General features: G+C 35.4%; 1 protein-coding gene across 46 annotated transcripts in view; it reads left to right on the forward strand.

The window, feature by feature from the left end:
• Window positions 1-5226: 5226 nt before the first annotated feature.
• MEE18 (maternal effect embryo arrest 18) overlaps window positions 5227-12150 on the forward strand; it is a 33031-nt gene continuing 26107 nt past the window's right edge. For 10 of the 46 annotated variants that reach the window (XR_016055606.1, XR_016055607.1, XR_016055610.1 and 7 more), the window contains exons 1-6: window positions 5228-5415; window positions 6443-6559; window positions 6670-6802; window positions 7398-7494; window positions 10759-10802; window positions 11876-12032. Coding sequence is in view for 32 of the 46 variants with exons in the window: in XM_088866984.1 (XP_088723110.1) it covers window positions 5259-5415; window positions 6443-6559; window positions 6670-6802; window positions 7398-7494; window positions 10759-10802; window positions 11876-12032 (705 nt within the window). In the remaining 14 variants the exon portion in view is untranslated. Of the gene's footprint in view, window positions 5416-6252; window positions 6330-6442; window positions 6577-6669; window positions 6803-7382; window positions 7495-10758; window positions 10803-11875; window positions 12033-12150 lie in introns of all 46 variants that reach the window. The other 36 variants (XR_016055624.1, XR_016055652.1, XR_016055657.1 and 33 more) reach the window with 17 other exon arrangements.

Below are 12150 nucleotides of genomic sequence, written 5' to 3' on the forward strand. Positions count from 1 at the left end.
AAAATCTATAGAAAAAGTTGTTTTAATGTTGAAAAACCCTCTAATTGAGCATCTCAACATAGAGATGTATGATTATGAAAGAAAAAAGGATTTTGAGTCCCAAAATTGGTGCAGCTTACAACACATTATCTGGATCGTCCATTTTCAAAGTTTTCGTATATTTATAGATCTACTTGATTTTAACCATTTTTGAATTTTAAAATTTTATAATTAGATAAGAAAATAGATGTTGAGATAATTCTAGGAATATTTTACATCAAAATTATATGTTATGATCAAATTTGAAGTGCGTCTTAATTGGATTGTTTAAAGTTGCAACCTTATGAAAACCAGAAAATATAACACGAAAAATAAAAAATAATGTAGGAAACTCATAAAATATTTAAGAAAAAAAAAGATTGTATACTATAAGACCATTCATATTTAATACAAGGAGATCCCAATCATCTTTAGCCATTGGATGTGAAATCTGACAGTTTTGATGTGTCACATGGTGTGAGATTTTATTTTGAGTTTTTTACCAAAATCAATCACACACCGCCTACAATCTGATTTCACATCTAATGATCAATAGTGATTGTGACCTCTTTGTATTTGTGAAGACTCTCAGGTTTTTCATTTGATCGTATGAATATAGACAAATTACATATCAGACAATATATAAATAAATCACATATTTCCATACTATAACCCAGACTTACCCTAAAATACAAGATATTATATATGCCCTTCCCATAATCACTTATTACAATATACACCTTCCATATTAACCAGATATATATGTACTTTTATTTCACATTATTATGGTGTGCTTTTCAAAAAAAACAAATACTAGAAACAAGCAAAAAGAACAGTTATCAAGTATAAATATTTGCCATGTTCCATAGTTTATTTAAATTGTAAATTTAAATAAATATGTATAAAAACAAAAAATAGAATTTCTTTTTAAAAGATGCATATAAGGATTTCTCGATAAAGCAAAACATACAACAAGAAACTTAAGAAAGATGATTCAACCATTACCAGGAACCACCAAAAGCATAAAATAAAAATAGTGGAATGGTTTGAAAAAAAGGAAATTGTATATTATCCCAAGTCTTCGTGGCACGCAACAATCATCTCTCATCCATAAATAAAAGGGAAAGCTTTCTATATTCTCCCTATAACATAAAGTTCTATCTTTCCCCTACCAACCAGCCGTCCATTTTTTATCAAGAGAACCACTCATCGTTTGATCTTAGATCCGACGTCTCAAAGTATTTTATTTTTAGTTTTTTTAATAATTTTTTTTTTAATATGAAATTTCGTACGTGCCATACTTTCATTGGGGCACACCTATAAAAAATATTAACAATAATTTTTCGATAAAAAATAATGACCAAAATACCCTTGAAACTTTCAGGGGTATTTTGGCCATTTCATTTTATTGAAAATATTTTTTTAATATTTTTCATTAGTGCGAGTTTAAAAGAGGAGTGAACTTTCAAAATTTGGTGTCAAAATAATTTATAAAAAAAACATTAAAAAAAAAAATAGTGTAGAGAAATGAATTGTGATTGGGGCAATCTTAGCCCTCCATTAAAAAATGGACCATTGGATAAGGAGGAGGATAGAACTTCTATGTTGTAGAGGGAACATAGAAAGCTTTCCCTAGATATAACAGCAAAAAATTTGTGGTATTTTTGTAATAAAGCTAAAAATAATAGATATATATAGAATTTTCTCTCTCTTAATTTCTAGTGAAATCAAAATTTTTGTTTGTTCTCTATTTTCCTAAAAATGGACTCTGATTTTTGATGAATTTTCCCTCTCTTTAATTTCTAGTGAAATCAAAACTTTTGTTGGTTCTCTATTTTCCTAAAAATGGACTCTGATTTTTTAAAAATCGGATCGGGTATCAGTAGCACCAGGGATCAGGGCGATTTATTTTTAAAAAGTTCAAATTGATGATGCTTAATTCAACATGCCTACATTAAAATTGAAAACTTGTCGTCTACTTTTAGGAAATGTTCAGAATAGAGAACTTACAAAAAAACAATGCCACATTCTCCGGAATTTCTATTTCTATTCGCGTATATTAGCTCAGAAATAGTCCATTCCTTTCCTATTCCTAGCCATTATACTTTTAGTTATTTTTATTCTTTGTCGGGAGATAGGCTTTCGTGACTTTTTTTTCCACTTTTTGAAACAAGGGGGGCTCCCTCTTGGGGGGCGTGCCCTATCTTTATTAATCGGCCAAATGGGCTTCTTCGGGGGTCTGACCTTTGCAATTGTTTGTTCTTTGACAGCGTTACTAAGATCCGAAGCCACGATGCCACTCTTGTTTATGTAGGGAGAACCTGCTGAGGCGGATTTGGGAGCATTTACCTCATTTCCCAAGCTCGAATGGAAAGAGGCACTCTCTCTCCCGGACAATCTGACAGCCCCACAACCTCTGTAGTCCCATGTAGAAGGGGCATTGTGCAACTCCTTCATATAGGGAGGAAAAAAGCCTTTTCGATAGGGCTTTTCAAAAGGACATCGAACCATTGGCGCTAGATAAGGCGTCGGTTGGATTTTGTAAAGCTCTCCTCAAGAGAGTCGAATCTCTTAAAGAGGAGCATTGGAATAAAGGGGACCATAAACCCTTTTCATTCCGTAGTAAAGAAGAGCAGGAGTGGCCCTACTCCATCATGTGAGAATTTTCGGAGAGGAATTCAGGATCTTCTTCAGAAATCGTAATGGAAACATGGTAATGGAAGTTTGTGGAGTTGGGCGGGAAACTCTCCGAGGCTTCTTGATAGATGGATAGAGGAGTGAATGGTAGTTGTCTCTGCAGTCGGGGCATGGGGTTCAGGGCAATGCCGCTGGGCTTATAGATGGGAGTGATTGGAACAAATCAACATTTGTTCGTGATTCGGGGGAACGAAACCCAAGGAAAATGAATAGGGGAATGAATAAGGAAATACATAGAAAAGGTCTTTCTATATTGAGATGGAGTAAGTAGGGCGCCTCGGTTTATTCTACAAGCTGAGAAGATTAGGCCTTGGTGGCTTTAAGCTTGTGATCTTGTTGAGAAAGGCCAATGAACACAGAGAGCTTTCATTCGGTTGCTCGCGTCTCGTTTGGCCCTTCTTGTCTCAGTAGTTCCATTTGCCCAGAAAGGTAAATATACATATACGGCACGTTCATCTTCTTCAATATGTTCACGTTGGTTGGGAGGCCTTTGCGCACTCATGCAATTCACTAGCGTCCTACTTCCCTTTCTTGTTAGCCTCTTCGTCTAGTTCCCTCTTCTTATTCCATTCCTTTTTCATCTATGATCTTGCGCGTGTTTGTAGGCCGGCCTGGTTTGGATCTAAGTCTCCCGCCATTAAGGAGTGTGCTGGTTCACTTGTGAGATTTTGGCGGGCTCGTCGCCTGATTAGAACTAGTATATTCCCCACACCTAGAGTAATATTGGAGGAGCTAGAAGTTTGTTTGATCGCCTTGCTTGAGAATTCTCGATTACACGCAGCCATTCCCTCGATCCTGCCCATTAGGTGAGGCAGGGCAAGGCAGGGCAGGCGGGCAGTCAAGAACGTGGAGGAGGGGGTAGTTTTTCTAGTATGGGATCGTACGACCGGTTAGGTCTAGTACGTATCGTACGACCAACGTCTAGACGATAGGCGTCGGGCGGACCGGACAAAAGATAAAGCCCGAAACAATAAGATCCGGAGATCAACTGTTGGCCATGAGGCCTATTCATTGACGGATGGCATGGTTCTAAGTTCATCGACGGATGGCTTGGTTCTAAGTTCATCGACGGATGGCTTGGTTCTAAGGGTACCGAGGGGAGGCTACAAAGTGCCGTAGCATGCCCATTAGCCCTTTCTTGGTATGGTACTATAAAAAATCGGATTGATGATGTCACAATTTGATTGATTCGAATTTATGGCTTTATGACATCCCATGCGAACTCATTTAAGCGGCTTCCATGCATCAAGCTCGCTCATCCTGAATGTGGGACAATCTTTATTTCTTTCTTTGAGCGGACCTCAACTAGTCAAATTAGCGTGCGTATTAAATGAATTGTAGCGTGCAACCAATCATTTTATAATAGCTTTCATTTTAAATTAGTGTGCATATTAAATGAGCATATCATTTAATTTTATGAACCTTACTGTGTCATTTTAAATGAGAGTGTCATTAATTAGCATGTATTGATCCGAAATTAGTGTGCCATATTGCCTCATCAAAACATTTTTTTAATTAAATGTTAGCGTGCCAAATTAAAAAATGGCCACATAATTTTTTTTTGCTCTTTACTTGTAAAATGGTCTTTTTGATAGGTTTCATTACTATATTATTATTATTATTATTATTATTATTATTATTATTATTATTATTATTATTATTATTATTATTATTATTATTATTATTTGTAAGTATTGTGTATGTTGTCGATAGGTTTTTTTATATTTTTTGAATTTTGATATCTTTCTTTTTTATTTTACTGGGTGAATTTTTTTAATATCATAACAGTAAAATTTATTAGGGGTTTTATTTTTATTTTTAATCATATGATATAGAAGTATTTTTTGATAATTTTTTTCATCATATTTATTATAATATTATAATTAATAATTATACATTGATAACCAAATTTTGTATTTTATTTATTAATTTATTTACATAATAAATTATGTAATGCATTATTTTTATTATAGTTGTAAATAATATTTTTTAAATTAGATGATATTATAAGACATTTAAATTCGTTCTTATTTTTTAAATTATACATTTAAATTGGTTCTCATGTAAAATATTCGCATATTGATGCAAAAAAATGAAAGTTATTAATGTAGTACCCCCATTTCATATTGAATTCCTAAAAAATATTTATAATGATTTTTTTTTTTTTTGGATTTTTTTAAGGCTGAATCGATCGATTCTCGATCCGAATCGTTGATTCACCGATCCAAATGGGGTTTTTGGAATACCCGATCCGCTTTTTAAACCACACTATCCATCTAAAAACAATGGTAACTAATGGTCTAAATATTTTTTAATATAATTATTAGTTTTAGTTTTCAATTTTTATTTTATTTTCATATTCATATTCATGATCTCCATCTTAAAAATATATATATAGGGAAATTAGGACCAAATTATATTTAAGAAATATATTTATTACCAAGCCCGCATTTCTACAATATGTGGGCTGGCCGCATGCTAACCGCGTCCATAATAGAATAAGTCGAAGCTAGTGCAAAGTCGTTATAGCTTTAGAGCCAGAGATGGCGGATCGTTTGGGAAATGCCGTTATATGCAAGGGCCTTCCTCTTTCTCTCTCTTTCAGAAGCTCTCCAAACTCAGCCATGGCGACTCCAAGAATTTATCTCTGCAATGCCCACTGTCCTCCTCCTCAGCAGCCCTCATTGCTTGTGTTCTCGGGTATCTCACACATTTTGCTCTTTATGACTTTTCTTCTTCGCTTCTTTGACCCTTCTTTTCAAATTGGCCTTCTCTCTACCAGCGCATGTGAATTGTGTTTCCTTGAGTGGTTTTTGGCGTTGAACTTTGGGTCCTCGATGTGGAAATCTTAGGGATTTTTGTGCCGTAAATATTTGATGATGGTCATGACGATCTCCTGTGAAAGTAAGCATGTTTGATATGTGTGAGTTCTGAATGCATCAATCGTCTAATTTTGATGTTTTTGCAAATATTAGGTCCTTACAGTGAATGAACGGGATGTATCTTTCAGCTCACTGAGATCATTTTCCATTTAATTCCTTTCTTTTTGACCTGACACGTCCTATTAATTTCGTGGAGAACTTTGCTCTCGCTTCTACTGTGTTTTGTTACTTCGTTTGAGTCTACTTCAGGCATTTAGCATTGCTTTCCCATGCCCGCTCTCGCAAACAAAGGGGGGTATTGGGTCCTCTACTTGGACCGGAGCACGAAATTTTTGTTTCCTTATGTTTCGTGGGAAGACTTATGATGAACCATTTGGTTTTCAGCCCCGAGTACATAAGAAAGCATGGAACATTTTCACCTGGACAAAATGGATGAAAGTTTTGTGAAGTTCAAGTTCAATTTTGTAGACATGTACCTTAGCTTTATTTTCTGCAACATTTTTTGATCCGTAGACATTAATTCTACCATTGGTATCCTCCCTTGTAATTTCTTCTCGGTTACTTCTCTTCGGTCTATTGCATGTGTTGCTCAAGCATGATGTATAGCTACCTCCCTTTGGACCTGCTAATCGAGTGAAATATCATACGCTTTCAGCATTCTGACTATGACTTCATGAAGTTATATAGCCTTCTACAAACCTGGTTATTTCATGGGTGTCACCAAGGGATCAGGTAGTTGATAGGCACTGCAGATTTGGGCTATTGAAACTTATTGTATCATAAAGATGAAGATTGCATACATATAGTGGTTGTTGGTTCCTTAAGGATACTTTGGAATGGGTCAGGTGGAACCGCATTTAATGGTGTTGTGGAGGAGCTCAAAAAGATGACAACTCGGGTTGCTCATGTTCTTCCTGTTTCTGATGATGGAGGAAGTACAGCTGAGATTGTTCGGGTGCTTGGTTAGTGAGATATTCTTGTATGTCTTTGCTTTTTACTTTCTTTTATATTTGAAAAAACATAATTTTTGGAAGTGGGGATAAGTAAATGTGACAAAATGCATTTGATATAGGTGGTCCTGCTGTTGGTGACATAAGATCTAGATGTTTGAGACTATCAGATAAAAGCACATCTGAAGCCCTTGCTGTCAGGAGGTTGCTTGGCCGCCGTTTACCTCTGGATTCACTGCAAGCCAAATCAGAATGGTAGCTGTACTTTTATCATATTGTACTGCTTATATAAATTTGCTTGCAATAGGATAATCTTTAGTTCCATTGAAAGGGTCTTTGCACCCAGTTCCATTTAGAGGGATTTTTCACCAAGTAGATCTTTGTTTTTTGGTAGTTTTTACTGTTTATCCATATTTTGAATCATTTTCATGTTTTCTGTGACTAATTGCTCCATTGACATAAATGGTGCAAGGGAATGGGAAGTGGTCCTGAACATAAGGAGTCGAACATGAAGCGCCATGTAGATTTAGGTCCATTGCAGAAAAAATGGATCTTCTGAGTTTTATATATTCCATGATGATTTAATTCCTCCAATACTCCATTATTTTCACTTCCCAGAAATGAGATATGTTTAATATTCACCAACTCAGAAACGATAAGTTCTGTGAAGGGTTGGTGTTGTAGGGTATTTACAACCAGTAATTGTGTCATATGCATGTCATGTTTTTCCTCCTTTATTTTCATACATGCCAAGTGGTCCATTATTCAACGATTAACCCTATTTTAAGTAAGTAGGCATCTAGCGTGGAGAGGAACTAAAGATTCTTGTCCTTAGTTGAAATTATGACAGGTATAAAATTGTTGAAGGGGATCACATCTTGTGGAAAGGGGTATCAAAACCTTATAGGGAGACAATCCGTTCATTCCTGGTGTATTTTCACAATCAGGTATGCATGCTTATTGCTCTCTAGTTTAAAACTGAGTCTTCCTTCTTGAAATCGCCATTGAGGCTAGCTGCTCAACTATATGTATTTACTTGCAATGATCATCTTTTCCATTTTTCCATCTCTCACCTTAGGTCTCTCACAGCTACATTGATGATTCATCTCTCTCTCTTTCTCATGCAAATATGTATATACTTCCTAGACATACTTCACTCATATATCGTCTTAAATTCAGGTTATGAGACTTAAATAGTTACCTGATGTCTGGAAGGTTTTGAAAATCTAGATTATAAGTCAATCACTTCATTTGAATTTAAAGGATATAAGCTCAAGACACATAAGTGCTCTAACCATGTTTCGACTTGTGACTAATCCATAGATACCCATCATTGAGAGTGTGTAAAGGAGAATCGATAACCAATCGATCGTTCCTTCACGAGTACTTCTGAGTGTACCATTGAATGAATAGAATAATTGAAACTATTGAAAAAGAAAAAAGTGTAGTGCTATCTCTGTATACATAAGGATGTATACATCGCCCTATATTCAAATCATAAAGTACCCTTTTTATTCTTAGGTAGGCCTGAACGCATGCACTTGGGTAGCTCTGCTTCAAATTTATTTCTTTCATAGCAAGCATTTGTTTTGTATGAAATACTGTTTACTTTCCCGCGAGTACTGTTGCCCTGAGAGAACATTGATGTTTATAACAACGCTGTGAGGAAATGATTGAGGTGTCATACAAATAATATAAACTCCCAAAACATAGAATTCAACTGGAGTTATAGAGATTATATAAGCAGTTGGCAATTGTTCAATGCTTTAACTATAACAGGAGTCTTGACTTAAATACTAGTATATCGAGGTGAATATTGTGAAGTCACTTACTGGTGAAGTGGAAGCCTGAGCGACCGATTCTTTAGTCTTTGTATCATCTGATTTACATATTTAAAGTATCCTATTTACCCAACCAGGATGATGCAGACTGCTTTTGCGGTGGTTCAAATCTTATTACATTTTTATCTAAGATCTATGACTGCTATCACTGGGGTCTTCTAAAATCCAAATGTTTAGGGCCTCAAATCTTGGTTGAAAGGCAGCTGAAAATGTGGATTGTGAATTTTAAAATCAATTGGAAAGGTTTAAAACATTGGTTTATTTTAGTAAGTCATAGTTGGTTTTTTTGTTTGGCCTCTTTAGTTAAGTGTTTTAGAAGATATTTGTTTTCTTAATTTCTGAAGAGACAGATTCATGAAAGCTTTAGGGTTTGTTTAACTTCCAAGTTAAGCTAGATAAGAGGTTTTACCTCTATAAATACCTCTATTAATAAAGATGTAGACCAAGGCCAATTATAGAAGATATTGAAGATGAAACCCAGTATCTTTTTTAGATAAGGTGCTTATTCCTCTCCCATGGTATTGAGCCCACGACTTCTTTGTTTTGTCAGGTGTTGATGCTTAATAAAATTCAAGAACCCTAGGTCCAGGCATGTCCCTCTTTGTTATCTCAAACCTTTTTCTTCTGGATCCTTTGATCCCCTCTCCATCCAAGAACAAAATTTGTTACCCTTCTCAGCCTCTTCCAAAACCTTTCTTCTTGAACAACTCAATAAGCTCTCTAACACCTCCTAGAGCCCATCCCCCATGGCTTACACCCTCGAATCCTTGATTTACCCTATTCTATGCTAGAACCTTTGTTGGCACCCTCATTTCTTGCTTGAGTGAGAAATTCCAGCAAGCTTTAAACCCTTTAGAAACTCTAAAACCTATTCTAAACCTTGCCCTAACCAGACCAACCCTTCCCCATAATCCTAAACTTCATTTCTACCTTGTATTCTCCAATTTTACCCTAATTAGGAAACCTTCATAAGGTGTAAAACCATGGTTTCCTATTCACTGTTAGAAACCTAAGCCCTTTAAATATCTCAAATATGAACCTAATTAGAACTCCAAACCTGTTGAAATTCTTTCTTCCTAACCACATCACATGTTAACTTGTTTGGGAGCTTAGCCCCATTTGTCTTACATGACAGGACTAAGGTATCCATCCATTTGTTTAGCTGGTGAGACCTTTCCCAAGCTCATACACTGGACCTGCCACCACCGCATCAGCTGCCTGTATTCTTTATTTATTGTCTTATTGATCCAGAGGTTTATGAGTCCAGACACGCCATAGGCTGTATGGATAGCTCTTTGAGAGCTTAGTTTTGTATGTTGGCTTGTAACTTCTCCTCGAATTTTGTCTTCATGTAATATACTCTATAATCTGTCTCCATATGCTCATAACTGACTTGGAATACAATGTTTATTTAATTCCTTCACTAAACCTGATGGGAGGTTCCCATTCAACACATAAACAGATGCCCAGAACTCGTTTGGTTTATTTTGTGCTCATTATTGGAGCTATATCCAATGAAGTAACTTTTCCCTGAATACATTTTAGTTTCTCTATCTTGACATGGTGAAATGGTTAAATGTGCCATTGCTTTATGTTTTGGGCTCAAGCTTTGATGATCCTCTGCATGAGCTTTGACTAGTTTCAATTATCTGACTCCAAGCCTCCTTTCTATTAAATTAAAGATAAATGAAACTATCTCTCATGCAATATGGAATGGCCATGCTATTGGTTTTACAAGGTCAGTTCTAGATTTTAACCATGGGTGTTTCTTAATGTGTCTATCAGCCTTCCAGATTTTTGCTTTTATCATGATATACATGAAACTCCTTGGTTTTTCATGCTTTGATAAGTAGACTTTGAGTTGCAATTTTAACTTGCGTTTTGGATCTTTTTTGTGTATTTTGTCGATCAGCAATTGGTCATGAGCATTTGCTCTCTTTTGTTAACTGCAAATTGGTTTTTAGGACCGTTGGAGCTAAAATTATGCCATATTTGATGCTTTAGGATGTGAATTTTAGAATAATCAAACCCATATTTAAGGAATTCCCTTGGAATAGAACTCTATAATTTCTAAGCTCACGATATAACTTTTGGATTGCGTGACAAACTCTCAGTTTCCTTCCCTTCATATTTAGATAAACATAATTCCAGTTAATATATGCCATATAGCAAAATTTATAGGCTTCGAGATTGCATGATCACCTAAGGGATAAATTTTACCTTCAACAATTACAATCTTAATCTTATCTTCCTAGTGATTTTTAGGTATTTTGTGGACTTAGTAAAGAAAGAATGGCATTGTCCTATGTACACATAGAGGGGCTCATTTTAAAAATTCTAGATTTACAGTCAATATTGCACTTTGTGCAGGTTCTCATGCGTTCAAGTGAAGTATTTAGTTTCAAGAATGGCAGGTGTGTTGTTAGTGACTCATTGTTTCTTCTTTTGTTTTGTGGTCGGAACTACATGTTAACTCCTTTATGCTATTGTTCTGAGTTACTAGTACATATCAAAGATAGTGGATCATTTTCTAGTGATCTTTGTGGTTTCAAAATTTGAATTGGGTGTTCTTTTAAGGAGCCATTCGTGGGCCTTAGGTGGCTGTTAAGGGATTCTTACTGCAATAATTTTCTTTATGTTCTAATTGAAAAAACACGTAACTATACTTAACAAATTATATGAGAGTAGAATGACTCCATCTTTGCAGGAAAACCACTAGTAAACCAATCCTCTTCTTGATAAAAGTAAGATACTTGAACTGAGCTGCCCTCCCTGAAAAATTATTGTCAATTGACTTCTGCAAATCTTCTTGTGTATCCGTAACAGTTGCCTGAAATGCCTTGGCTTAAGTAATGCCCCTCAAGTTTGCATGGCTGAAATTTTTCATGAACAGAAATATCATGCTTTCTTATTGAAATTGAGAGATGAACTTTCTCTCCTAGAAGATATCAAATTTCAACTATAGAACTTAGAAAATGAATTTAACTCCCTTCCAGATCCTAGTTGAGGTGGGTATGAATCATCTATTAAAAACTCAGGGAGAGATGAGTAAATTGTACTGTTAGACCGATAAAATGAATACTGACTGATGGATCTTTAATGCTTGAGGAGTAAATTTTGTAATGGACTATACTTTTTGCCTTTCAAACATGTTGCTTCCTAATTCGTGTATGTTTCTTACTATTATTTTAGAATTATTGTGTGTGTGTGTGTGTGCCTGCGCATGCACGCATGTGTGTGTATGTATTTAATATCTTTGGTTGGATTTAGTGTTCTTTGGATGGATGGTTGGATTAGAGTTGCTCTTAGCATTTATCTGTTACATGTTCTATATGCCTCGCTACCACTTTGCAAGGAAATGATTCATATCCTGGCATTCTTTCATAATAGCATATATTTATTTAATGCTTTTTTGTACTATTTGATTTGCTTGTCTAGTTTTCATATCGGTATTTTGATTCTTGACCTTCATTTTTTATTTGTTCAGCATAGGGAATTTCTTCTTTGCGGGGGCACGCTTATTCTTTCAGTCCTTAGATGCTGCCATCTTTTTGTTCTCACGTGTATCAGATATTCCTACAGAGAGCCTCATTCTTCCTGTGGTTTCTACCAATGATCGTCTTACTTTGGGATGTGAATTATGGGTAATATTTTACCATTCATATATTACTACCGTGTTGGTCTAGTTTTTAAAGCATTTTATTTTGACGTTTGTTAGTGATCATCCTCAATATATTAAGCAGTTGCTATCAGACTTGCTAA

This window comes from Amborella trichopoda, chromosome 1 (assembly GCF_054954075.1).
Source record: "Amborella trichopoda isolate Santa Cruz 75 chromosome 1, AtrichopodaSantaCruz75HAP2 v2.0, whole genome shotgun sequence".
Lineage (NCBI taxonomy): Eukaryota > Viridiplantae > Streptophyta > Magnoliopsida > Amborellales > Amborellaceae > Amborella > Amborella trichopoda.